Below are 27,497 nucleotides of genomic sequence, written 5' to 3' on the forward strand. Positions count from 1 at the left end.
GCGGCTCACGTTTGCTTCGACGTGTGAGGCGCGTGGGTAGCGCATGTACACGCATCGCGTTGTGTTTTGAGCGTCGCTTCCCCGGTTTCACCACCTCATTCGACTGGCGCAGATTCGTCTTGGCTTTGCGCAACTTTGACTGCGTGCGTTCACTTTGGATTCGTACAATGGATGCGGCGGAGACTGGAAACACTGACGTAGTTGAACTGGTAAGTGACCACTACTTCCCCTCTGACACCAATGAGGCGACGTACCAACAGCAGCAACTCCGCGGTAATGGTAACCGTGATGGCGGCCCGTCGACGCAACTGGGCTTGACCTCTACCAGCGGGCAGGAACTCGAGGGATACATTTATTCGGACGCCGCGGTGTTGGATCTGCAGTCGCACGCGTGGATTTCAGTTCCCAGCGCAGCGGTGCGGCGACGCCGCTGGCGCCTTGTGAACTGCATGTGGGAGCAGAACCCGCCCATCGCCATCACCATCACGGATCTTTCTTTATCGGTGAAGCCAACCCAAGAATCTCTCTGGGTGGTTCCTCAGGAGGCCAATGCCTCCACCACCGACGCGTTGCAACAGGACTCTTCTTTTCTGCAGGTACCACACGAGAAGGCAAGCGCCAAGGCGAGCGAGTCTTTACGCGATGAGCATGTCGTCACTGATGGCAGCGTAGCGGCTAAAGACTCGCATCCGCTAGTGATGGCGCCAGGCTCAGCGGGCTCTTGGAACATAACGAAATGGCGACTGGCCGATGCACCGTACTTGCATCGAGGCTTCACAAGCGACGTGTTTCCGTCCGAGTGTCGCCAACTCCTCGAAGACCTCCCCATGGGCACACAGATGGAGGACTGGAGCATGTTTGTTGTGGCGGCCACGCTCAGCTTTTACCAGCGGCAAGCACACGAGTGGGCAACCTCATGGTGGACGTGGTGTGCTGAACTGAGTGGCAGGGGCGGCATCCTACTCCCTGGGTGGCTGACTGCGCCAAGTGCAGGTGCTACCGTGGATGGAAACCTATTGAGCGTGGCCGGGAGCGTCACTACCACAGCCACCGCCGCTGCTTCAGCAGTGCTTGCGCCACTGCTCAGCGTACTGTACGCTCTGAGCTGCCTGCTACGCGCTGGGCATCATGCGCTCGCCCAATTGTTGTCGTATGAGACACTGCTCACTCTTCCAGCGAAAGATTCCATAATGTGGAGCCTTGTCACCAACGATCTGTGGAGGCTGCAGATGGAACTGATGCTCCTCAGCATCGCCTTCATCTTGCTTTTCGTGTGCGCGCTCGTGGTCATGCGCTACCGGAAGTACACCGAGACTTTGGAGTCGTGGGAGGCAGAGATGACGAGACACAATGCGGCAGAGGTGGCGAAGTGGGCAGCGGAAATGGACCTGCGGCAGCGAGTGGCGCGCACCACAACATCCGCTGGCGTCGCCACAGGAGAGCCCTCCACCCACGCCAATGCGAGCGGCGACAGCAGCAGCGGCCTTTTCAAGGCCCCTGCGAGAGCGTCATCGGCGTCCCTGAGTGGCTGCGGCAGCCTTCGAAGGGAGCCGTTGGCAGAGATGCCGCGTGAAGTGTTGGACAGCGTCTCCAAGTGCCAAGATGGTTCTTTGTGGTATGTTGACAGCGAGGGAGCAGCCTCCATTGTTTCCTCCCAGCGCCAGCTGCGCGAGAGCAGCGACAGCGGTACGAGCGACGCATCGATGCCTCAGTTCTCTGGTGAGCTGCTTCAGGACTCTTTCCGAGGTTGTGGCGCTACTGCTGATGGCGGCGTTGACGTAGTCGGAGGCAACGCAACTAAGCCGGTAAGGGTATCTGCTAGCCTTTTCCTTACTGAACAAGAACCTTCCGTTGCCACTGGTGATGAGTGGGTAGTTGCAGGGGGTAGCCGATAACGTGCGTCGCAACAGCGACAACGGCACCGTTTACGCTTATTGAGCCAGATGGTCGCTAGTGATAAGAATGCTGAAGTCTCCGAATGCGTACGACGGGCAGGGCAGCCAAACACTACCATGGATGGGCATCGTGCCACCGCAGGTCCTCGACAATACATCAAGTGAGGCGGCAACGCCGAGGGGGGGGTGAAGGCAGCGCCGCGAAACAGAAAGTCCAGTCCAAAGACAGCGGCTCCAGCACCTGTCCTCTCTCCTCCGCCCACGTGTTTGTGGAGCAGGGCGGAGGCACAGGTGGCGACGCTGCTATCGCTACGGGGACGTCACCGGTATTCACCATGAATGTACCGCCGGTGTAAACCAGGACGCGGAGCTGCAGCGGGGGGAAGGGGAAAACAGCGCGGAGGAGACGCGGCAATCACAGCAGCCGGCGTTTCCTTTCAACGGCAAATCACCCTTCACCCGTTCCCGCCCTGCCCAACCGCCGCCTGTGATGATGAGACACGTAACACCGCCCAGACCTCCTACGAAGGTGTGCTGACGACTTTAATGTGGAGCACTGCGACACACTAATGATACAGCGTGGATGCAGCGCGGCGCCACACGACTCCGCTTTGCCGCGCGGCTCTTCCCCTGCTGCCACACACACGCTCGCAGTAGGATTTTTTTCGAGCTTGGCTGCTACTCACTTCGATGTGCTGACATATATGGGTGGGTGTGTTTGTATTTCAACGTGCCCATTCTGCCATACAACCGGAGCCAAGCACTTCACTAGGCCTGTCACAGGCCCATTGCGTGGTGTAAAGCAGCTCTTGGGGTACCTTGCTCCAAAGCGTCAAGCCCGCCGCCCACGCACGGCCCCGGCCCCAAACCCCACCCACCCCTCCCGGCGGGATGCGTTCGAGTCACGCCGACACTCTGCCCATCACACGTGGGTGGTGCAAACGCGTGCACTGTCGCAGGTCTCTCCGACGCAGCGCTGTCCAGGGCCTCACCGCCCGCATCAGCGGTGGTACGGCAGTGGCAGGGGTAGGGGGCCTGCCTGGCTTTCTCACCCAGAGAGAGTGAGGAATAGCGAGTCCTGTGGTGCCACGAGCTGAGGTGTCTCCCTCTGCTTCTTCCCTAGTCATGGCTTTCATATGCATGTGTATGTGTACAATCACCTTTTTACCTCTTCTAGAAATGGTGCGTCCTTGTTGTAGTCCTTGTCTTTTTTTGAAAGTTGCCACCTACCGATATCTGCAAGTTTGCGGAGACGGTGGGCGGGTCAGTCGAACAGCTCCAGCGTGCGTGCCTCTCTTTCTCTGCCTGCCTGCCTGCCTGTTTGCTTGCTTCTTTGTTTGTTTGTTTCTGTTCGGCTGTGTGCCTGTGTACACTTCTGTGAGCTAAAGGTCCACAGGCGCACGGTTACATCCGCGTGCTTATCGATTCAGTCATGTGGGCTCATTAAGAAATATAGTCGTCGCTCATGTCCACTCTACACACCTGTGCGCTGCTACCCCCTCTCTCAATCACTCACAGCCAATCATGTCCTCTCATAGGAGCCTTGCTGTCGCGCTTGCTCTCCCCATCGACTGGGCAGGCGTGTATGGCCATACTTCTATAGATGTATATGTGTACCCGCGCGCCCTACGGGTCGTCCACCAGCTAGAGAGAAGGCGATCTAGGCAGCAGTTCAGCGCACCTTTGCCCATCTACGTGCTGGTGAACTGTGCATTTTGCCCCCACCTTTACGTGCCTCCCTTTCGCCCTATGCTGTTCCAAGCCGCTTGCTAAGCGGATAAGAAGGCCGGAAAGAAAAGGCAGCCCTCTTTGCGCTTTTTCCTGTGCTTTTCTACTACGCTCCCTGCCCTTTTCCTCTTGACTCTGTCAGCCGATCGCACACACAGACACGCGTCTATCATTCTCTCGACAGAGTAGTAACGCGGTCGCACGTCTCGACTGACCTTGCTTAGCGGTCTTCTTGCGCTTCTCCTCTTTTTCCTCCCTCCCTCTCTCTCTCTCTGCCTGTCTGTCTGTCTGTCTCTTTAGCGCCTGGACAAAGTGCTCTACCAAAGGCATGGACATGCATGAGGTCCACGTTGCCGCCACCGCTGCGGATACGACGGCAACTGCGCAGCAACCCTCTGCAGAATTAACTGCCACCGCTCCCTTCGCAGAAGATCCGACTGTACACCCGAATCCGCAGTCACCGCCATCCTCGACAGTGTCTGGCACCTTCAGTGCAACTACTGGTGTAGCGGAGGCAAAGCGGGTTACTGCCACGCTGTCAACCGCAGCAGACTCGCTTGAGCCAGTGCTCGTAGGCAAGGTCGTGTCCGCAGAGTTCAGCGAAGCGCGCTCGACACGCCAGGCCTCTGACTTGAACGCCGTACAGAACGACACAGGCCCACCACGCCGAGTCCACAGCGGCGAGCAGAAGGAGTGCTTCCCACCCGCGACATCGGCATCGTTTTCCTCCTCTTCGAACAGCAACAACGATTCCAGCAATGGGGATGCCAGCTTTGACCACATAGAGCTCATCTTCGACTTTGGCCGCTACGTCGGTCAGGTGGATCCACTTACGGGCCTTCGTGATGGTCACGGGTGCCAACACTACAATAGCGGCAACGTCTACACCGGTGAGTGGCGTAACGGTGCCGCTGACGGCTTCGGTGAAAAGTGCTACAAGAACGGCGATGTGTACCGCGGCAACTGGCGCCAGGGGAAGCGCTCCGGCCGCGGGGCCTATCTCTTTGCACAGGGAGACTTCTACGACGGCATGTACCTGGAGGATGACCCGGAGGGTTATGGCATCTACACCACCCTCAAAGGTGACCGCTACGCAGGGCGGTGGAAGGCGGGGCACAAGCACGGCAAGGGCCGAGAGACGCTCGTAAATGGGCAGGTGTTCGTCGGCAACTGGCGTAACGGCAAGAAGCAGGGCCGTGGAAAGCTGTACCTCCCTGGCACTGAGCGGTACATCTACGGAATTTGGAACAACGACAAGTTTTTCCGCGAGCTCACAGCCACCGAAATGGGCGTGGAGGGCGAGGAAGACATCGTCGACGAGTTCGGTGTCCCGCGCGACCCGTTCGCGCCACCGGTGGCGCCGCCATGGAAGAAGCCGCCGCCCTCAGGTGGCGGCATAACGGATCACGTCCTCATGGGGGTGACGGCGCTAGAGGACCGCATGGAGTCGCTCGGCAGGGCGTTGGAGCGGGTGATAAGTGGTGATGACGGGGACAAGAACATGCAGGTACCACCCACCGTGGCCGCTGGGACTGCCGATTCAACGGCAGGTAGTGTAGCCTCCTCAGAGGAGTGCACTGGACTGCCGCTGCATGGCTTCATCGTTAACAACTCCCACAAGGGGGACGAGGAATAGAAAGAGGAAGAGGGCTAGGTGGTGGTGAAGAAGACTGAATGGCGTCATTCCGGACCATTCCTCCCCGCCGCTACTACTACCACACCACCAGCAGTGATGCTCTCCACACCACGCGATAACTCCCAAACGTGCCGAGCGAGAGTGAGGTGCAGCCGTCGGGGAGGGGGATCGGAAAGTCGCGGTAGTGCTCATTGTGAAGTGAAATTGATGTGGACGCCTGTGCCATGACGGCTGGCCGATACCCCATGTGTTGATCCCTCTCTCGCTCGCTTTCTCTTGACCTTGCGCGTGGGGGAATGCAGCTGCGTGAGTGGGGTGTGTCTGTGTGTTTGCACGTAGACATGTTCACTGAGCTTCCCAACGCAGATGTTGAAGTATACGAACGCAGCGGGAATGTGACACACACACGCACACGCACACAGCACGCACGATATGCGTCTCTTTCTTTTCGGTGACTTTGCTCAATTGAAGTCACTGTGTGGTGCTGGACATGACTGGGTCTCCGCCCCACACCTTCCACCACCATATCTAGCACCACCGTCTTTTACCGCATCACAGCGTCGTAGTCTTCCTCCTAGCCACCTTTCCCCACCCACCCGCTAATCACTTTCACTTCATTTGCACGCTTTAGTGTTTGTCGCCGTTTCTGCTGGCTCTCCCCCGTTACTCAGTCCCACTCGCTTGTGTGTGTGTGTATGTGTGCCGTATGCGTTCTTGTCTCCCGATCGTACTCTTTCCACAACGTTAACTCGACACTTTACCCCGAAACATCTCCCGAGTTGCGAGAATGCGCACACTGGACGCACGCGCTGTCAGAGATAGCCGGTACAGTGTAGCGCATCCAAGCAGGACGCGAGGAGACCCACACCAATCAACCCCGGTGTGTGTGGATGTGCGAAAGATGCGGCATCCCCTCCATCCGACCGGGTGGGCTGGGGAGGCGTGGATGCTGGAAGCATGGCGAGGGCACCCCGAATCGCACCATCGGCCCTGCAGACTCCCATGTGGAGAGCCCCCACGCCACATTACGGGATACCGCGGCTTGAAGCGACAGAGGGGGGAGTGTGGCGCACAAGCAGAGCGCCGGGTCCCGGAGAGGGCCCTGGCCTCCACCGTCGAGCAGCATGCGGGTCGCGGCTGGCGTGGGTTGAGGCGTGTGGCCCACCCTGGCCCGTCTGGCGCCGCGCGTGTCCGAGGAAGGCGAGGACGAGTCGCCAGCCCCATGGCCCCATTCCACGGCTGACGGCTCGTCCTGGACGCCGAGGCTTTAGCCGTGGTACACCACGGAGGTATGGGTGAGCTGTGGTTGTGCAGGCGTGTGTTTGCTGACTTTGTGCGTGGTAGAACGGACACTCATCACAGAGAGCACGAGGGTCAAGTTACTTCCCTGCCGCACTGTGCCTAAGCTGTAGTCTGCTGGGTGGCTCTTCATACTTTGGTATACGCGCATCCCTCGCTGTTTGTCCGTGTAGCGGAACTGGCGTTCCAACCCCGCACTCCAGGTGCTTGCGCAATGGACCGCGCTTACAGGGGCAACGAAAAATGCTGACGAAAGGGATAAAAGGAGGGCGTATTCCGCTGAGGTGTGTTCGGTGTTGCTGCGTGATATTATTTCGGTTCGTGCCGTTGTACCGCCTTCGCATTATCTGCGGTATATCGTGTATGCGTGGTGGGCATTTTATCTATTTATTCGAGCGACCTGAGCGTGTGCATACATCAAAGCAAACAAAGGCTACCGGAGGAAGTTGCCAAACGGGTGGCAGGCAGTCCCCATCGCTGTGACGCGGTGACTACAGAAGCACGAGGTTGTCTTTCCCGGCTGCTGTTGACCCTTCTTTGCACCCCGATCGTTCCTCATATTTCTTTGGCCGCAATGTGTGTGTGTGTGTGTTGGTGGGTTGGTGTGGGTGTGTCCTCGTTCAACTCCCACCGTCACTGCTGCTGCCTCTACACTCTACTTTGACGGGAGTTCTAGACCGCACATGTCGTTCTTCCCTCTATAGTCTTTGCCATCATGTGACGTTCCGTCCCAGTACTTCTCTTCTCGCCATCTCTTTGAAGCTGCAACCCTGTCCTTTGCATTAACCTTGGAGTACATCCACCCACGCACATACGCAGCTGCTCATCAGCACCTACTGAGCCCCCCACCCCCGCCCCCCTTCGCTCAAAGAAGAGTAAGTGACTTGTGGCACGGACCACAGGGCGGCCGTAGACACCGGCACTCGACATGCTCACCACCTTTCTTCATGTGGTGCTCATTGTTGCTGGACTCATTGGCCTCCTCGGAATCAAGCAGCGGCGCATTCGACACATACCGACCCGTCGCACCCACATCACGCGGCGCAATGCTGAGGGTACGCTGTGGCTGCAGCGGTTTGTGAATGCAGTCTTGGACATGCTCCACAGCGCTCTGGCTGAGCAGCAGGCAAGCGAGTCCGCGGAGGCAGCCGCGGCACGAGGCGGCGCGAGCGACTGCTACCCTCTTACAGGGCAGGTGCCTGGCGCACCGGTAGAGAATGATACTTCAGCGAAATTCGCTGCGTCAGCGGGCAGCGACGGCACTGTGCGTCAAGACGACGCTGACAGCGTGAGCAGTGCCGAGGTGCTATCGGAGCTGCCGTTCCTCAACGCCCTAAAGGTGCAGCTAGAGGAGCAGATTAGCGCGCTGCTCGAAGACAAGGGTATTGCCTCCTTCGCCGACTTCCGCGTCAAGGACTGGGGCGGCAAACCTCCGGTCATTAAGGCAGTGTACCTCTCCCACGGAGGCGGTGGAAGCGGGGGCAGTGGCAGTAGTGCTACGAGTACCACAGGAGCCTCGGCGTCGTCCTTTGCCTCGCCTGCAACACCTTTGCCTCGCGGTCTTGGGAGCATGACCTCCATGGACAACATAGTTGCTGGTGGCGTTGCATCTGTGGCACAGCAGCGCGCCGCTGCAGGGTTGCCGCTGGGCAACACGAGTGGATTAGGACAGCAGGCACACAAGCAGCTGCAGAAACAGCACTCACAGATGCTGTCGCCTGTGTCGGGCGGCTCGTTCGCATACTCAAGTCCAGAGCAGCAGAACGACGTCAGCGGGGACGCCTTGAACGCAGCTGGCTGCTCAGCAATGAGTCCGTCAATGCTGTCTAGCCTCCGGTACCGAAGCTCCGGCGAAGAAGCAGGTGTTACCGCAGTTGCAGGGGCAGCTGCGCGTGAGCGCAGCTTGCCAGGTGTCATGGCACACTCTGCTCCTCTTGGCCGTAGCGGTGATGTGCACGGAGGGGCTGACACGAACTTGCCAGCAGCAGGGCCATCCTCGGTGGTTACCGCAGCAGGAGTGACTACGGCGCGTACTTCCAGGGCGAGGCACACCACGGGCACAACGCGGTCCCTCTCCGTCCTGGACGCCGAGGTCGAGGTGGAGTACAGCGGCAACTTTAGTGTCTCCCTCAACACCGACCTCCCCATCGCGCGCGGGCGGTATCTGCAGGTGTATGTGTCACTCAGCGATGTGCGCATGCTCGCCGCGCACGTGCGGCTGCGCCTCTCCCTAGAGTACGAGCCAGCCACGGTAGAGTCCCCCCAGCCACAACCTTATCTGAGCGGCAGACTGTGGCTTCTTTCGGACCCGATGTTCGACGCCGCCTTTCATTCCACCCTCACGCAGTATCACATTCGCGACTTCTTCATGGTACCAATGCTGGTGAAGTTCTTTCTACTCCGGTTTGTGCGAACGAAGCTGCGACCTTCCTCACAGATGGTCACCTCCTCCTTCTCTCTTGGTACTCATCGCCGTCGCGCTGGCGCCGGTGTCAATGATAGTGGCGCCGCCGCTGGTGGTGCTGCCTCGGGAACAGGTGGTAAAAAGAACGGCAGCGGCTCCACAGGCATGCTGGATGACCTCAAGGACGATGCGCAAGGTGGCGCGTCCGAGGAGTCGGGGCTTTCATTCCGAGTTCAGCTCCCTGCTGACGTGGTGGATGGCGGGGAGCAGTGTTGGTCGTCAATGGCGCGTGACTCGATGAGTGAGCAGCCCGTGCCCTTCACCAGCGCTTACTACGCCCGTTGAGTGAGAGGGGTGCTGTGGGTCTGGCACCAACACGCGGAGAGAGAGGGAGAGATCACGGAGGCAATACTGCAAGGACAGCCCCGGCCCCCTCCCCCCTCCCCCCGAAACCTCTGTGCGTGTGCTTTGGCTGTTTTTGTATTGCGCCCGGATCCTACAAAAAAAAAAAGAGAAAAGAATGTGAGGAATGGGCCGATCGACTGCGCAGATGGACGGAGGGGAAGCGGGCGGAAGACGAGTGTGGTGCCCACCGCATGCCACTGCCTTTTCGTGCTTTTTTGCTGGTTTGTTTCGCCCCCTTTCTGCGCTGTCGCTTGTAGGTGACTCAGCTACACCACCACCATCCCTCTCCTTCTCTTCGTCCACTCTCATCTCTCCCTCGTTCTCTTCTTGTCCTCTGTGTATGCGCACACACACACGCACTCTCTCTCTCTCTCTTTTTGCTCACTACTACACACTCACACACCTCATACAGACACGTGCTTGGGAAGACATCGCCATTTGATTCCTTGTGGTGAAGGAAACCCAGCAAATGACGCTTCCTCCTCTCCCTTGGTTGGTGTGCCTCTCCTGTACTTTGACTCCCCCCCCCCGCCATCCTCTCGCTCGCCCTCATCACGACACAGGTCGGCTTGTGTAGAACGTGAGGCAGAGAAGCACTGCTGTGTCCTCTCCGCCTTCGACTCACGGCAGAAAGCCGCGCAGACGTGAAAGCGCGCATGCGCTGGATCCAAGCCATGCGGGATGCCGCAGGCCACGCTAGCCCCACATGCAAGGGGGGAGACGGGTGACTTTATCAGTATTGAAGTCTGATTTGAAGGAATGTCGGTCTGTGAGTGTGTGTGTGTGTTTCACCTGCACTGTTGCAGCACTGTGTGAACCATTCGAGTGAACCTAGAGGTGCAGACAGCAAAGAGAAAGTTTGTTGCGGAGAGCATCGCCAAGTACAGGGCGGCCCAGCCGGCGCCAAATGATAAGGAAGTTGTCGCTGACCTCATGGTGCGCATACTCAACCTTTGCTCGCGGTGTGTCAACAAGGTGCGGTTGGTGCTTTTCGGCTCGCTCGCCATGAGATTCTGCACGACTGGAGCCGATACTGATCTGTCTCTTACATTCCGTAACTCTTCTCCATGGCTGAACGGGATAGAGTGGGTGGAAGAGAAAAGCTGCAAGTGGTTCGCACGTGTGGGGCGCGAGGCTGGTCAGATGGGAATGGAAAACGCCCGCCTCATCAACGCCTGTATCCCTGTTGTGCAGTTCCAGAGCCCAACCAGCGGAATTTGCGGTGACCTCACAATCGGTAACCTTGGTGGTGTGGAAAACTCCAAGATACTCGCCGAGATCAACCGCGTGCTTCCTGACTTTTACGGTGTCTGCGTGTACCTCGTCAAGGAGTGGACGAAAAAGTGCGACGTGGTGGCGCCGGACAAGTCCATGCTCAACAGCTTCACCATGACCACGATGACGTTGACGGTGCTACAAGAACTGGACCTGCTGCCCATCCTTCTGCCAACCAACACATACAGCGAGCTCACTTTGCCCAATGCTCAAAGGACCCTCGACACCTTCCAGCAGCCACACGTGTATGAGGGAATTGAGCAGGACGATGTGCTCCCCGGTGTGGTTGTGTACTTCTGTCTTTTTATGCTTTGCGGAGTACTACTCCAAGTTCGACTTTAACAACAGCACCGTGAACCTCATGTATCCGCGCCGCCATCGCTCTCTCTACGCCAAGATTGTGAAGGAGCACATTGAACCTCTCGGCGTGCGGAGGCAGAAGGGGTGGGGTACCTATCTGCTCGGCGATCACGGCGACAGCGCGTCGTCCACCCCCCTAGTCCCTTCCCCCAGAAGTCCTTAGAGGAGTCCATGCGCCACGAGGTTGTCCAGCGGCAGGCAGGCATGGCCTTTGCTGTGGAGGATTTCGTTAACTACGTTAACTGAGGTCGGCGTGTGCCGGCTACACGCGGGCTGAAGATACACATGGAGTTCAAGCGCCTGTATGAGCACCTGCACGACGAGGCGCACGTCTCCTTCCGTGACGTGTTTCACGAGACGCAGGGGATTCCGTTCACCCACAATTCGGATCGACCAGACTCGCGCGTGGAGGTCTTTGGGACGAGACGATAGCCGATGAATGGGCGTGTGTGTGTGTGTGTTCACCGATGACTGGTACTCACAGATGACCAAAGAAAAAATGGGAAAGGAAATCGCCTTAATGTTGAACACTGGACGCCAGTGATCGCTGTTGCGGATTTTCTCGTGTGCATCGGCGGTGTTGAGGCGAACAATGCAAGTAAGAAGTGGTCGCCTTGTCCGCGTCGAGTGGAAGTCACCGGGGGAGAAGCGTGTAGTGCACATGGCACTGAATGAATCCAGGCCTTGACTTGCTGGCGAGCTGGAGCCACTCATCACATGCGCTCAAAGTGACCCGAGAAGGAATCGTCGATGGGGTGCGAAAAGCCTGTGCGGCGCTTTAGCGTGTCACTCATAGTAAGCCATTCTATTTCTACGCGCCCCTCATGCGCAGCGTTCTGGCAGTATGCTCGCTCGATCTTCCCTGACTGCGCTCTCGGTTGTGTTCATTGTGGTCTGCGTCTGAAAGCGATGCTGCTCTCGGGTCTCCGGGTCCGCTGGTGCTGTTACGCCCTGGCCATCGCCATTTGTTTTTGATTTTGAAGCTTCCTGCTCGTAGGTACTCATTAAGCCTCCTCTCACCTGCTTTGATTGCTCTCCTCTCTCACCCGCTCCTCCGCCCTTGCCCAAGCCTCGACATTCACAGTGAAGCGGCGGACGGGGACGTTGTCAAGACAGCTTTGTTGCCTTCCTTCGTTTATATGACAGTTTTTGTGCAAAGGAAAGATGAGGCTCACCCCTCCCCACCCCCAGAGTCTCCTTTTCCCTCCTCCTCCAACGCTTCGCTGGAGGGGATGGCCGATGAGTTGGCACCTATTCTAGCCTCTCCCTCTGTGGGCCTCCTTCTGGCACAGGCACAGACGCATGCACAGATGTCGTCGTGCGTTCGCATCAACCGCAATCACTTCTGCCGCGTTCCCCCGCTTTTACTCTCCTACTGAAGCAGTCTGATTTCTCTTTCTTCTCCTCCCCTCCCTCCCCCGCATTACCTCTTTGCTTCTGGGGGGTGGGGTGGCTACATCCAGGGTGCAACCCCCCACTGTGTTCCGCCAATGACGGAGCTCATGTCCCACGGCAGCAGCGGAGCCGCAGCTCCTGAGTCATCTCTTGTTCTTCCGTTACCCTCCTCCGTCGCCCATGCGGCCCCAGCTGGCCCCATAGCGGGCGCACGTCGTCGACCAAGCGATGGCGCAGTCGCGGCTGGCGATGGCCTCGCTGATGGGGCACCAGTGTCAGGTAGCGGTGGCGCCACACGCCAGTCGGTGACTCCGCCTGAACCGGCCGCGTCGACCGACACGCAACCCTTTCTTCGGCAGCGCCGCCTGCCTTCCATCCTTCTGGACACCTGGGAGTTCCGCAAGCTGGCCGCGGAGGGGTCAGTGCTCGCGAACGCCATGGTCTCGTACGACGTCGACGGCGACGGACTTGAGGAGGTGATTCTGGGCACGACGGAGGGCCTGCTCTGTGTTGTGAAGCCGGACTGCCGGGAGCCGCTCTTCCTACGTGTCGTCGCGGCGACCATCTCTGTGGTGCTTTACGCACCCATCCAGAGCCGCCTCGTCCTCATTACCCTTGAAGGCCACTGCGAGGTCATAGACCACTTTCTGAAGCTAACTCAACAGCCGCAACAGCGGGCAGGCAGTGAGCCCGCCAGCATGAGCACGGCCTCGCCAGCCGATGGTGGGGACGGGGGCGCTGCAAGCGCGGGAGGACAGCCGTATCAGCAAGCCGACAGCGCCAACTCACTACCGCTGACTTCAGCGTCTCTCAACGGCGGTTATCGGTCTGCTGGCGGTGCTCGCGGCAGCGGTGCTACCGCCTCTTCGCACTCCACAGGCAGGTCCCCGAGTGCTGAAGCCGCCATGCCCACTAAAGTCTTTCACATACCGTCCAACTGCCTCTGCGCCGACCTTTCGCCGGAAAGAGACGCCGACCTTGTCTTCCTCGGCTCTTACGATCGACGGTTTTACGTGTACTCCATCATCAATGGATCGTGTCTGCTTTCCCTGTTCCTGCACGACCCCATTACCTCAGTGAAGGCGTTCACTATTCCGACGTCCACGGCAGACGCTCACTTGGCCACGACCTCGTCGCACATCCCCGTCTACAACAAACGAGCCTCTACTCAGGCTAGCAGATGCGGGAGAAGTAGTGGGTCACAAAGAACACGCGCTAGCAGCAGCGACGGCAGTGGTGCCCTTGGGATGCCGGACGACTCCCCACAAGAAGTGGAAACAATGCCTGACAGGCTGACAAAGGCGTCTGCGTCATCTAGCATTCCGCTGGTGTTCGCCTCGACCCCGACGCATCTCATCCTCCTCCCTGGCGGACTGAGCGATATCCAGCGATGGCGCAAGCTGCAGCCCAAGTCAGCGCACTTCCCCTTGGCGGTGCAGCTCCATAGCGACTATCCAGCACCGACAGTGCACCCCTCACAGCAGTCGCAGCCGCCGCAAACACAGCACGAACACAGTGGCCGGCATTCCTCACTCGACAGCGGCGGAGCAACAAATGTGAGAGCAACGTTGTGGACACCGGCGGCTGTGCGTCACCGCAGTGACGATGACCATCCGCTTGAAGGCGAGAGCACCGTGCCGCACCCCATGACAGGCACGCCGCTGACTAGCTCTCCTGCTCTGCGCCCACCTCTGTCGATGCCTGCAGACGCCGGCCTCGGAGGCGGTCTGGAAGGTGATACTTCCGGAGGGCAGGCCTCGAGTCACCCAAGGCGACGTGGTGGCGCCACGACAGAGCACTGGCGCGACAGCGCTGGTGTGCTGACGGGGGGTGCGCAGCACAACTCCGGTGCTTCAGTGTCAGTCGCAACGGTGCCGGCACCAGTAGCGGCTGGGGTGGCCGCTGGGGTGTCACTCAGCAGAAGTCAGCTGCGCCGCCAGGCCAGCAGGCGTGCCATCCAAGCGGCGGAGATGGGTCTGCCAGTTCTTGTGAAGCCTCTGTGGGCACTGCGCATTGGAAGCCATGCACTCGACGTTCCACTGCTTCAGACGATGCTGAGCTCCGACGGCGGCATGGGCGGCGGCTTTGTATCAGCCGTGGCTACAGCAGGAGGACTGCAGCCTTCTTCGGTTACTGGCGCCATCGTGCAGGAGGCATCTGTGGTAACCGCTGCCGGCACCACATCCTCGCGTCAGTCTTACAGAGGTAGACCATCCTTCATCACGCCCGTACACAGCTCTTCGGGTGGCACAATGGTGGGCCAGCTGGCCATGAGCTCATCGGTCTTCTCTGTCAGCCCACCGTCGTCCGTGCTAGCGCTACATGAGGGCGCCGCCGTCAGCAGCAGCATCTGCAACAGCGCTGTCCTGCGAAGTGGAACTCTCGCGCCATCTTCGCTGGCAGACTCCGTTGCCGCATCACCTGAACTTTGGCATCCCCACGGCAGTGGCCTGAGTCCAGAGGGTGGGGAGGGCACAGTGGATTCCTACGCCACCCCAACAGTATCGGCGATGGGCGTGGAGGCAGAGCAGATCATTCGACGATCAAATTTGCACATACAATTCAATCCACCTCCCCCGCGACTGTGGCAGGGCACCCCGAACAACAGCAGTGACGACGACAGCCAGGTAGTGGGTGTCCGACGAAGCAGCAGCGGCGACGACGATGACGATGACGATGCAGTACTGCTGGGCGACGAGGAAGCTTTCAGCTTTGTAGAAGGCGCCGCCCTGGTTATGAACACAGACGACATAGCGGACGGGGAGCAGAAGGAAGATGACATTGGCAACGCGGACTACGGAACGGCAACCGATGAGGACTTCGGGTTCGACCAACCAGGTGCCAGTACCTCAAGCGTCTATAGGAGCGGCAGTGATGCCAGTGGCCGCAGCTCAAACGGCGAAGTCGATGAAGCCATTGCAAATGGTGGGCACCACAAGCTGACTAGCAGCTTGACGTGTCACACGCGACACCATCACGGTACCGATGCTGTCGGACCTCCTCTGCTGGCGTGCAATCTTCTTCACAAGCGCGCAGAGAGCGCCCCGACGATGCTGCTGCGCGGAACTAGGATCGCTAGCGAAGCTCGCAACGGCTGTGGCGGCGGACTGCTGAAAACCGCTACAACAACGGCGGCAGTCGCGCACTTGTCCCTGTTGGACGTGGCAGAGCTGGATTGCAAACGTTGTGCGCATCGACTCCATCGATCGGCGGCCGAGAGAAGTCGAGGTGAGAGGGGAGGTCGCGGATCATCACGTAACCGCCACCCCCAGGCGTCGGCTTCCCGAGAGCACTACGCGCAACAGCACCACTCGGCCTACATCACATCGCCTCCCCTGGGCGCTGCCGCATCACCTCCGCACAGCGCGGAGGTGCGACTGCCCACCTCTGTCGATGTGTCGGTGGGGGCGTCACAGGTGGCAGTGGCAGTCAGCTGCGAGGATGGCCTCGCACTGGAGCTGCGCTTTTCAATTGTGCGCCTCGCATCCCTCTCACGAAGCGAGCGGCGACTTCCCCGCGGGACAGTTCGACTATACGACACGCGGAAGCCGCGGCGCAAGGGTGGATCGAAGGTGACGTATAATATATTTTTGCCGACGTCAACGGCAAGAAAAGCGGGGACAGCGGCGGCGCTGGCACCACTGACTCATCGCTCGGGCTCGTCTCTCGCATCCTCGCATCAACGGCAATACAGTCGAAGCTGTCGTCATGGATGCAGAGGTGCAGGCGGGGCCCCGCCAACAACTACGCTGATGAACACCCCTGCAGGCGACAGTGTCGCTAGTGCTATGGGCGCACTGTTGGCGACTGATGACACAGGGTGCTCTGCATCCGCCTCAACGAACTATCCTCTAGGGAACACAACTGACGATCCGGCCATGGTTGACGCCGACGGTGAGGCCAGCAGAAACAGCTGTGGTGCATTGGTGCCACACTATGGGGAGGATGCCATTGTGCTGCGTGCGCAGTGTCTCTGGGCGGCGCGCCTCAGCGATAGCCCGCTCGTGCAACGTGCTCGCGTGCTCTGCGTTCGTGATCGGCACCCCGACGAAACATTTTGCTCGGTGTTTGTGGCTGCGAATGGTACCTGTTTTGTAGCCAACGGCGGCACCCTGTCCATTGTGGAGTGCTGCGTCAATGAGGACTGCAGCTCCTTCACGCTGATAACTGCGCCATTCTCCGCGACGCCAACGTTGCCGACGAGGGCAAATGTGGTGACAATCCGAGAAGCAGCGGCGAACACGCCAGCTTTGGCCCAAGATGGGACGGTGAACGGCGCGTCAGCGGCCGCGATGAGCCTCAATCTTCTCCGCGGTATGATGAGGCACACGGTGTCCTGCGTCTGTGTCAGCGTTGATGAGCTGTCCGTGTACTCGTTCGGAGAAGCAAACCAGTTGTGGCGACACCCGGACTGCTCTAGCAGCACATCCGTCCCCCCTGGCACCAACGAGCCAATCTCGCCTCTCTCACGGTGCTTGCCAAACAACAGCTGCGCACCTGTGACGGGCACCGTCAATGCTCCTACTGGTCAAACGGCCCAGGGGATGGCTGTCACTGCGGCGTGCGCTCTGCCTTCCACGGATTTTGAGGAAGAAGTGCTGCTGCGTCAGCTCGCCATGCGACTCCGTCAGCATGAGCAGCACGCGAGGCCCCCCTCCCACCATAACAGGGGCAGAGGTGCTGGTGCGGCCTCTGAAGGCGAGCATGCCGTCGAGATGGATGAGGAAGTGGTCATACGCATGAAGGAAATGCTGCTCTACGACTACTCGGAGCAAGAGTGGGAGAAGTTGCAATGGCTTGAGCATGCCTCGACGTGAATGTGTCGGTGCGGGGAGGCCCTTGAACGGGTTGGCTGGGAGCGTTTTTCACCTTTTGCCTGAGCGGCGAGTTTGACGTCATGTGCGTGTATGGCCCGATTGATCGAGTAAAAGACAAACAGCAGCGAAAAGGGGAAAGACAACCACACCGCGCGGTCGCCACTATGGCTGTACTGACTCGCTCCTCCCCCCCCCTCCCTCCCTCCCTCCTTCCCCTCTCCGTGTACGAGGGTAATTGTGGAATGACTGGAAGAGTGGGAAGAGGGAAATGGGCATTCTTCTTCTAGGGAGAAACGATGTTTTTTGCCACGAAGGGCAGGCCGACTGCGGGATGACGGAAGGCGCAGTGCACCAGTGAATTACAAGAGAAAAATGGAGCCCAGCAAGAAAGGGAGGAGAGGAGAGGCCGCACGTGTGTTCTCCCTCTATGCCCTCTTCATCACACAACCCCTCCTCTTTCTCCCTCTCCTCCCTCTCTCCCCTTCCCCTAGAAGGCAACTTTTGTTTGCTTCAGAGGAAATACAAGCGAACAAGTGCATCAGTAGGCCGCATTCGAACTCCACCAACCCCTCTCACGCACGCCGTCACAGATAGGGAAGAACGACAACAACAAGAGCACGACAGTACACGCGTGTGCCATGCATAGACCTGGCAGCCGCGTGCAACGCACTCACTGGCCCGCCCTAGCTCGCGCGCACAGTGGCCTCTTTAGGGTGTGTCTTTCAGATAAGGAGCTAAGTGAGCGGAGAAAGAGGTGAAAGCCAAACGTGCCTTAGGTATTGCACCAAGGTTCGCTGGACTCACCGCCACCTTTTGTGAGTTACTGCTGCTGCCGCCACCGCTGCGGTTACTATGACTGGTGGTGGTGGTGGTGACTCTTGTACAAGTTTTGCTTCACCGCTGTGTGTCCTGTGTTTCTCCCTTAGTCTTCTTCCTATCCGCTTGTCATTACATCAGCTCCCTCAATTCACGCACCCCACCACTATCACCGTCCCCTCCACCGCCTATCACTGCTCTGCTGCTCGTCGTTTTTTTCTCCTACCCTCTGCACATCCTGCTACAGTGGCCGGGCTTCGTGTGTGGGTGTGGGTGGGGGTAGGGGTGTTCTATTTTCGCTTTGAAGTGCGTGAATCATCTCCGCCCTCTCCTTTTCGCCGCTTCCCACGGACACTTTACCCCCCCCCACCACCACCACCACCTACCTCCCTCGCCCTCAACCGCCCTCTCTCCCTGAATTGGCACTGAGACTGAAGCGCCATCACACGCGCACAGTTTAGGCGAACGTATCCAACCCTGTCTGCGCAAGTGTGCTTCAGCACAGACTGCTGGACTGGTCGACTGGACTGCCGAGAAGATAAGATAAAAAAAAAGGGCAAACTATAAACCCACTTGCCGTGATGCAAATACCGCGACAGACACTGGCACCGCTGAACGTAAATGGGGCGCCACTCTCGTACGACACATATTCGGCCGCACTGCAGATCACCGGCGGTGGTGGTCGTGCTGAGGGAAGCCCACGCGCGTCAAAGCACCTTCAGGTTTCCAGGAACGGTCATCACCCTTACAAGCACGACACGCTGCAACCCTCGTCGTCGTCATCGCCTAGTACGGCTGCTGTGCATGTGCGGACTGTCGGAGAGCAGCAGGGAGACCATTCAGGGAAGGAGCATCTCTCTCTCTCAGTCGGCGTGGCCCTGCACACTGACGCCGTTCTGGCCCCCTCCGACGAGCACGTGGGGGTCAACTCTAGAACACCTCACGTCCCAGCGCCACATGGCAACATAGCATCCTCTGCTTTGGCCACATGTGCAGCGCCTTCGCCTCATTCAACGCGGTGTATTGAAATCGCTGATGTTAACCCTCAGCCTAGTGTGATGGGAGCAACTCACGTATCAGAAGTGGCGGCACACTCACCACCCTCTAACAAGCCGAATGCACCGTCGCGTCGCTCATCAATAGCACGACTGCGGGAGCAAGTCAAGGCGCAGCAGAAGGGAAAAGAAGCTGCACAACCCGCCAACGCCACAGCCCTGACCTTGGTATGTGACTCTAATGCCGCTGCTACGGCGCGGCAAGGCGCGGCAGTACAAAGAGGGGAAAGTATAGAGCAGCAACTGCTCTACTCGTATCGACCAGCATTACCGAGCACTTGCCTGACTTCCTCACCCTCCCCGACGTCAGCGGAGGTGACAGCGCTCAATCGAAGAGGAATTGCCGCAGAAGCGCTCGCCATGCCGGCGACGCTCTCGGTTGGCACCGCGAAAGTGCTGCCAAACGGCCTGCGGTCTCCCAGCGCCATCACAGACGTCGGCGCAGCGCCACTCGACTACTCAGGGCTGGACAATGAAGCGACTGGGCTGGTGAACAATGTCAGCCCTTCATTACACCACCACGAGCAGCAGCAGCAGCAGTGCTCAGCTTCGTTGTCCAAGCGGCGAACCGCCGACGTTGCCAGAGGTCAGGTCGGGTGTGCGTCGCAGGCTAATGCCCCGTTTCAAGCGCTGCAGTTTTTGTCGTTGGCGCCGATCAACACGATCGCATCACCGCCACTCTCAAGCCGCAGCGGAGAGCCACACCACCTGCACAGCCCACACCAACGTCACAACCTCCGAGCTGGTGGAGAAGAGGGTGGCAACGCGAACTTCTTACCGGACAGTGGAAAGGACAGAGAGTTCTACGACGCTGCCCCCTTACGAACCCGATCAGCGCACACTGCGAAGGCAGTCGCCGACGGTAACCCGATCATCTCTTCGTCAGTCGTCAGTGACTGCGACCTGCCGTCGCTGGTCGTGTCTCCCTTCGCCTTCATGGCCTGCTGCGCCGAAGGTACTCACAGGAGCGCCGAGCTACATAAGGGCTTCACGCTGCATCAACACCTCATGGCCGTTACAAAGTACCTGCAGTGGATGCGAGGGCGTCAGCAGGAGCTCGAGCAGCTGGTGAGCGGACTGCAGCTGCAGGTGCACACGCAGGCACTGACACTTCGTAAGGCGAGAGAAGAGCTGGTGAGGGCTCAGCAGCGCCCAGCCGCCAACCCCAGCGTGCTGATCAGCTCACAGAGGTCGATGCTGAATAGCTGTCTTGACTTCGTGTCGACAGCAGCCAGTGGAAGCAAAGCGCAATACCCGCACGATGCTTGCAAGGCGCTCCCACGCGACGTTAGCATTCGTGAGCCGCTTGTCATGGACTACGAGGACGGTGACGGCGTTGGGAGGGACGCCAGGGAGGACTACGCTGGTAGCGACTCGCGGGCTCGATGCACACGACCATCGCACGGTACCCAAACACAACGTGGTGGAAGCGACAGGAATGGCATCAGGCATTACGCGCGTCAGCTGCGCATGTGTGCCTCAGCAGGGCAGCAGCAGCCGGATATGGCCAACGCTCAATCGAGTACAAGCATATCGCCGACTCCCGTGCGGTGCGAGCAGCGGTTAGTGACAAGCGCGGGGACAGCGACCGCAAACCAAACGAAGACCGCAGCAGGCGTCCAGAGGCGTGGCGAGAAGATGCAAACTGCAATCTTAGGACAGCCGAAACAGCGCGAGGAACAGCAAGGCATCACAAACTGTGACGCGCACGCCCTGAGTGGTACTCCGCAACGGTGTAGGCTGCACAGAAACAGTCTCGAGGATGTCTCCGGCGTTTCGGGTGATGGACAAGTCCAAGGCAATACCGATGGTGCCAAGGGGACGCGCTTTAGGACATCATCTGTGCCGCGACTCTCCGGCGCAGACACCGCTACCGAACGTGGTGGTTCACTGGTACGACACGGCAAGTCTCTTGCCTCGTCCTACATGCACTACTACAGCTACTCACGGCAGCAGCCCGGCGCGGCGGGCAGTGCTGAGGTGAGCGGGATGAGCAACGTGCCGCCTTATCAACCCCCGAACGAGTCCATGAGCCCAATTAGCAGCGCCTCCCTCGACCTCAACGACCACGAGGACGACACTGACGCTGGCCACATGCGGCAGCAGCTCTTCGACCTGACAGCGACGGAGATCTCAGTGCCCCCTAGGGCTGACGGGATCTACTTCACCTGCCGCGTAGACCAGCCCGGCGCGGATGCGGAGGTGAAGGCAGATCTACAAACATCCCCTGCCGCGTCGCCTCGCTCGGCGCCGTCGCTGGTGAGCGTGACGTACCGGCCTTCTGAGCTCGCCCGGACGGACGGCGGCAATGCTGCGGAAGCCGTGAGTTTCACAGATCGTGTCGCATCGACAAGAGGAGGTGCAAGCCCGTTGGATGCAAGGAATCCGCAGGTGCACGCCGGTAACACATCAGTGCCTCTTTTGGCCGGGGGCGTGCGGCTTGCAGCTTCCCTTCAACGGCCAACGCTGGTCCGCAAGTCAGACATTGCGCCACTGACCCCAACAGTGCGCAACTGCGTGGATGAGCACAAGGTCGTGCTTCCAACTGTAACACCACCTTCCTTGACCGCTCTAGCGAGTGTTTCAGCTCCTTCCGCCACCTCCAACATCCCCAGCAAGTCAGATGTCGGGCAGAAGCGGCATATTACCGTGCCGACATTATCTGGCATCAACCTCGACGCACCGTCATCACACCTGGGCGTGAGGACATCACTCGTAGTCGCAGCGCCCAGTGGAAGTCTCAGTGTCAATCACAGCGGTGTCCACGCCTCGTACGACGGCATTTCCATGGCTGCCCCTCTGCTGAAGCCGGTGGCGAAGCGAAGCTCAGCCTCGATGCACCACCCAGTGCACATGTACGGCTACCGTAACGCCAACAATACGATCGAAGGACGTAGGAGTGGCTTTGTTCGTAGTGCGGATTATCTGCCTGACGTGCCTGGTAAGAGCGGGAGACATCGAAGCAGATCAAAGACACGCCGTAGCACAGCCATGCGGCTTCCATCGCACGCGACAAGCATTCTTTCTCCTCAAGAAACCGCCGATCAAGGGGTGGTGGTGCCTCGCCTAGGCCTCTCCCCATGGCGAGAGTTATAAGTGTAGGAGAGTCTTGTCAAACCTGCTCTCGGAGAGAGCCCGGGGGAAAGCAGCGGAAAGCTCGGTGAGAGCTCAAGGGAGAGGCGAGAGTTAAATGAGGACGCAAGCGGGGAAAAAAAGGACAGGGACTAACTATCGACGACGCAGCTCGAAGGAGACGGCACCACACGTACCCCCTACCACCCCGTTCTCTAGCGTGTGTGTGTGTGTGGGTGGGGGGAGGGGGGTTATGGAACGCTTCCCACACACACACACACACGCACAGCTCATCATTGTTGTCTCTTGCTTTGTTCTGTAGATCCACTCATAGCGCGCGTGTGTTCATAGATGCACAAAGGCGTGCGCACACATCGTACCTAAAACCCCGCAGTTACATCGAAGTGCGAGCTCGTGTTTCAACGCGGTAGGACGGCACTCTCGGATCGTGCCTAAAGGGCGAACACTTTCGAGGAATGAATGACTCCCTCCCTCCCCTTCCCCCTTCTCTGGAACTTCTCGCTGGGTCCTTCCCATGTGTACGGTAGCCCGAAAAGTCTATAGTGTCACGCTCATGGTTTTGCCCGCATGCGAGTGTAGCATAGTTGACTGATAGTGCGTTTTCTATTTTCTTCACGCAAACACACCGGCCCTTCTTCATTCCCTCCCTCTCTTTCGCTCTCTCTTTCCTCCCTTCCCTTTTTCCCCTTGTGATTGCCTCCTGCGTCGACCTGTGCAGAGGTTACTGAGCTCCAAAGCGCTGATGTGGTATCATCGTCCGTCACAGTACTCCTACTTTCCCTCCCTTTTTCTTGCTCTGTGTTCTCCTTCCACATCAGCACTCTGGCGCACCAGAGCCAGTGCGCTTCTGTCTCTCTGTGCGATAGTGACCATCACATCCTACTCATCGTACACATCCTCGTGTATCTAGCGTCCGCCACCACAACGTTTCCTTTCATCTTCACCTCGCCCTCTGCGTTGCTGCGAAGAACACATCTACCCTGACACACCCGCATACTCACAGACGCTCATGAAGTCCTAGACGCGCTCTCTCGCCTTCACGCACACCTTCTGTCTCTGCTCACGGTGCCTTAGTTGGTCGTTCTTTGGTCTCTCCTTGTACTTCACTTGCCCTTTCTTTCGTTTGTTTTATTCGTTCATCTCCCGTACACCTAACACCGGAGTGCCTGCCTGTGTATCTGTTAGGTCAATAGAGCGTGTGTAGGGGGAGAGGAGTGAGGCTAAGTGCTTGATCTTTGCTGTGCATGTGCGGTATTGCGTTCCCACGAGTCACATATAACTTTCCCCCACTCCCCTTCCGCCCTCTCTCTTCTCATTCTCCACAGCGTAGCCTCTATGCGGAGAAACTGGAGAGCTAGACAGGCATTCACCCCACAAGCACAGGTTTTCTTCCCGCAGCGATCATTTTCCTTGCCCTTTTTTTTTCGGTTTCTCTTTTCTGCCGGACCTTCTCTTGTTCGGCTGTGTTGGTCGCTGAATGAAGACAATGCGTGACTCGATCGATCACGTTCGCGTCTGCTGTCGCGTACGCCCCCTCACCACGAGCGAGAAGCGCATCCATGATGACGTGTGTGTATCGTTTCCTGACGAGTGCCCTGATGCCGTTGACTTTTATATGGCTCCTACCGCCGGCAATGGCGCTGTGAACAGTGGCAGCGCGGCGGGGAGTGCGGCAGCGGCGGGCAGAGGCGAAGGTGTCGGCGACGTCGGTACTCCGCCAGGGAGGCACTCCTTTACCTTCTCGCACGTCTTTCGGCCAAATGCTAAGCAGGCCGACGTCTACGAACACGTTGCTCGTCCCATCGTGGCCGATGTTCTGTCCGGATACAACGGTACCATCTTCATGTATGGGCAGACGGGAAGCGGCAAGACGCACACGATGTTCGGAGACTTGAATGGTGGCGCGTGGACAACCGGCTGCGGCTCAGGCCGGACCTCTGCAGCCGTCATCTCCAACTCGCACAACAACGAGGAGGACGTAAAAGAGAAGCTGGTGGAGGACGACAGTCATACCCGCACGTCCCTAAGCGAGGAGGAGCCTGGAGAAGTGGAGTCCTACCCATACGAGCACCAGAAAGCGCAAGAGGAAGAAGACGAGGAGCGACAACACGAACCGCAACAGCAGCAAGCCTTTCATGCGGTCGGCATATCACTCAAGACAATGCATCCAGGGATGACTGACTATCCTATTCAGGCTGGTCACCGGGCGAGCTCAGCGCTAGCAACATCAAGGAGCACCGCCACCGCGTCACCGCCGCCAACAGCGACGACATCCTTCTGTCGTACCCGCGCCACCGTCACTCCGCTTGGGGAGCTGCTGCAAGTCAACGCACTTCAAAATACGACCGACAGCAACTCTGGGGAGCACTTCTATGTAGCGGTGAACAAATCGGAAAAGATGTTTGTTGCCGCTACTGCCGTTACTGAGTCGACCTCGTGCGCTCCACCGCCGACACCAAGATCCGCAGCGTCATCGTCCTCTGCGTTTTCCCGCAGTGGACTGCCTCGATCTACGGCGAAGAGCGCGACAGGCACGCGCTCCGCCTTCACCGGCGACGCCGTCAGCGGCGTTATTCCGCGCGCGGTGCATGACATCTTCGACGCCATCGCCCGCGCAGACCCGTCCAAGGAGTTCGACGTGCAAATGTTTTTCGTAGAGGTGTACATGGAACAGATTCGCGACCTCCTCGTCCCCAACTCGTCCACCGTGACGCCATTACCTTCAGCTGGCTTCGCACCAACCCTGCCGATGGGGCCGCGTAAGCTGCAGCTACGCGAGGATGTGAACACGAACTCGTTCTACGTCGATGGATGTCGCAGCCCGCACGTGTCGTCTGCTAGAGATGTGCTGCATCTCGTGAAGCGTGGCCTCAAGCACAGGGCCACCTCAGCCACCGCAATGAACGAGACGAGCAGCCGTAGTCATTGCCTGCTGAACCTGACGGTGAAGAGCGTTGACCGCACGCAAGGGGTGTCAACTGTAGGGAAGCTCTACTTGGTTGACCTCGCTGGTAGCGAGAAGGTCAGCAAAACCAATGCGAAAGGGATGCGCCTGGAGGAGGCAAAGCTGATTAACAAGTCCCTCACCACTCTCGGCATGGTCATCATGTCTCTAACAGATCACAACGCCACGCACACGCCGTATCGGGATAGCGTGCTGACGAAGATCTTAAAGGACTCGCTCGGCGGCAACTCGCACACGGCTCTCGTGCTCTGCTGCAGCCCATCTCCGTACAACGCGCCGGAGACGCTTTCGACGCTGCGCTTTGGTGCTCGCGCCAAGGCTATCAAGAACAAGGCTGTGGTGAACCGTGACCTCACCGCAGCGCAGCTGCGACGCATGTTGGAGACGGCCAAAGCGGAGATCGAGCGCCTGCATGTGACGGTTCAGCAGCTGAGCATGACAAATGGAGTCACAAGCAGCTGTCAAGAGACGCCGGACTTCCCTGTCGCCGCGTCACGCAAACTGTCGAGCTCCACCACCGCCACGGCGTCTCCAAAAGCGACTGAGACGAACACGTTCCACATCAGTAAACTGCTCGAGGAGCGTGCCACGGAGCAGGCGCGGTTGCAGAATCTCCGCGCTGAGGTGGCGCAGCTGCAGGATAGCCTCAACGGCGCCCAGGACATCATCAGTGCCCTGCAGGAGGAGCGTGACGGCTACATCGACAAGGCCCAGAGCTTCCAGGAGGAGGTCAGCGTCTGGGAAGGGGCACATACGGCGTCCTTGAAGCGCGCGGCTATTCAGAATGCACTGCTGCAGCAGTGTACGGTGCTCCTTCGCACCCAGGGAAGCGAGATCAAAGACCTCACCCAGCGCATGGAAGCCTACAGTCAGCCCCTTCAACAAGCCCGACAGGCCGTCGACCAGCTCCACGCCTACGTGTTCGGGACGAACACAAGCCGTGAGCGACGACAAACGCTTCTCACCGCGGAGGCGTGCCAATCGGATGCCATCGCAGCAGCCTCCCAACTGACACCTGCGGGGAATGTGCCGCTGGTGTTGGCCAAAGAATGCGCGCTGCATGGTCTCATACCCTATCCGCCAGCCTCCGTAGATGCAGTGGATGTGGACGCCTTGGGCAGCGTCACAGAGGGTGGTTGTCGGCGCGACACCAACAGCAACCTTCCGGATGGAGAATCACCTAATCCGCGTCGCCATCCAGGTGCGAACGCTGACCCTCTACAGCCCAGCAGCTCGCAGCCTCAGCCTCAACACCGTGTTGCAAGCCAATACCGCGACGGCTTCTCGTCGGGGTCGATAAGTGTGTCGCCTGGGACGGCGGCGGCGCAACAGTGGCTGTCGCGCACCGCCTCGGCAGGGGAGTATGACAATGGTGCTTTACACGTCAGCTCCTGTGGAGGAGGCAGCACAACGCCAGCAGCACCTGCAGAGTGTGTCCGTCGCCTCGAGGAGCGGCTTTCTTCGCTCCAGTCTGACCACACCGCACTGCAGCAGCAGTACAAAGAGCTCCTGGCTGAGCTGCAGTCGAAGCAGCGTATTCTGGACCTCCGCGGCAGCCACCTCATCACTGTGAAAGATGAGCTGAAGCGGGAGTACATGGTAAACAAAGAGCTACGGGAGCGCCTAGAGAAGGACCGAGACAGCCTACGAGGGCCGCTCGAGATGGCGCGGAATGATGCCAACTACTGGCGCCGGCGGTACGAAGAGCTTGCAAGTCGAAAGGCACAACCACGCTTCTCTGAGTGCCAGCGTGACTCTCTCCTCTATGCCTTTTCGTCACTGCCACCACCACCGCAGCAGCACGAGTCCGGGCGCGGGAGCTTAATGAACACAGATTCCTTGAAGGCCACAGCTATCCACGCGTCTGAGGCTTTGACAAGTGGCGGTTGCACGACTGCAGGCAGGAATCGTCCCTCCATCCCAGATGTCCCGTCAGGCGGCCTGTCGTCGAGGGCATCGGGCGAGGATGTGCTGCTGAGCCTCTCCTCGAGCACAACTCCATTGCGATCAACTGTGGCACGACCCACCACAGAGCGCGAGGGCTGACCGCCCTCTACAGTTGAAGAACGCATCCCTCCCTCTCTCGGCGTGCGCCTGTGCCACTGTGCGGCAAGGACATCGTCTAGCGTTGCTACTTCGTCCCCTACACCGCAGTCGCTCTGGTCGGGGGAAGTGTTTGCATGCCAGCTGCCGGACAATATCGCGTACGCACCACGTTGGTGCACAGCTCCTCGTTTTCGACGTCTTGGAGGCCACACTAACCAATGGCATGGCTGGTGGTTTGCGCTTTATGTGGTATTGTTTCAGGAGCGAATGACACCGTTGTCGTTCCCACCCACCCCGCCTGCGTACTG

At 58.9% G+C, this 27,497-nt stretch overlaps 6 protein-coding genes and 1 pseudogene across 6 annotated transcripts, besides 2 other annotated features; all 7 read left to right on the forward strand.

The window, feature by feature from the left end:
- Window positions 1-167: 167 nt before the first annotated feature.
- On the forward strand, window positions 168-1,895 carry LPMP_204810 (hypothetical protein; the record flags this gene model as incomplete). The annotated part of the gene is made up of 1 exon (XM_010700379.1): window positions 168-1,895. The coding sequence occupies one exon, from the start codon at window positions 168-170 to the stop codon at window positions 1,893-1,895; it is 1,728 nt and encodes a 575-aa protein (XP_010698681.1).
- A 717-nt stretch (window positions 1,896-2,612) lies between these two features.
- Window positions 2,613-3,002: a repeat region.
- Window positions 3,003-3,951: 949 nt separating this feature from the next.
- Window positions 3,952-5,259, forward strand: LPMP_204820 (hypothetical protein; the record flags this gene model as incomplete). The annotated part of the gene is made up of 1 exon (XM_010700380.1): window positions 3,952-5,259. The coding sequence occupies one exon, from the start codon at window positions 3,952-3,954 to the stop codon at window positions 5,257-5,259; it is 1,308 nt and encodes a 435-aa protein (XP_010698682.1).
- A 761-nt stretch (window positions 5,260-6,020) lies between these two features.
- Window positions 6,021-6,612: a repeat region.
- An 874-nt stretch (window positions 6,613-7,486) lies between these two features.
- On the forward strand, window positions 7,487-9,307 carry LPMP_204830 (hypothetical protein; the record flags this gene model as incomplete). Its single annotated transcript, XM_010700381.1, has 1 exon — window positions 7,487-9,307. One exon carries the CDS (start codon window positions 7,487-7,489, stop codon window positions 9,305-9,307), a length of 1,821 nt encoding a protein of 606 aa, XP_010698683.1.
- Window positions 9,308-10,204: 897 nt separating this feature from the next.
- On the forward strand, window positions 10,205-11,434 carry LPMP_204840 (annotated as a pseudogene).
- Window positions 11,435-12,492: 1,058 nt separating this feature from the next.
- On the forward strand, window positions 12,493-17,214 carry LPMP_204850 (hypothetical protein; the record flags this gene model as incomplete). The annotated part of the gene is made up of 1 exon (XM_010700382.1): window positions 12,493-17,214. One exon carries the CDS (start codon window positions 12,493-12,495, stop codon window positions 17,212-17,214), a length of 4,722 nt encoding a protein of 1,573 aa, XP_010698684.1.
- A 1,397-nt stretch (window positions 17,215-18,611) lies between these two features.
- On the forward strand, window positions 18,612-22,181 carry LPMP_204860 (hypothetical protein; the record flags this gene model as incomplete). Its single annotated transcript, XM_010700383.1, has 1 exon — window positions 18,612-22,181. The coding sequence occupies one exon, from the start codon at window positions 18,612-18,614 to the stop codon at window positions 22,179-22,181; it is 3,570 nt and encodes a 1,189-aa protein (XP_010698685.1).
- Window positions 22,182-24,021: 1,840 nt separating this feature from the next.
- On the forward strand, window positions 24,022-27,189 carry LPMP_204870 (kinesin heavy chain, putative; the record flags this gene model as incomplete). Its single annotated transcript, XM_010700384.1, has 1 exon — window positions 24,022-27,189. The coding sequence occupies one exon, from the start codon at window positions 24,022-24,024 to the stop codon at window positions 27,187-27,189; it is 3,168 nt and encodes a 1,055-aa protein (XP_010698686.1).
- Between the last annotated feature and the right edge of the window lie 308 nt (window positions 27,190-27,497).

The sequence above is a fragment of the Leishmania panamensis genome (genome assembly GCF_000755165.1).
Source record: "Leishmania panamensis strain MHOM/PA/94/PSC-1 chromosome 20 sequence".
NCBI lineage: Eukaryota > Euglenozoa > Kinetoplastea > Trypanosomatida > Trypanosomatidae > Leishmania > Leishmania panamensis.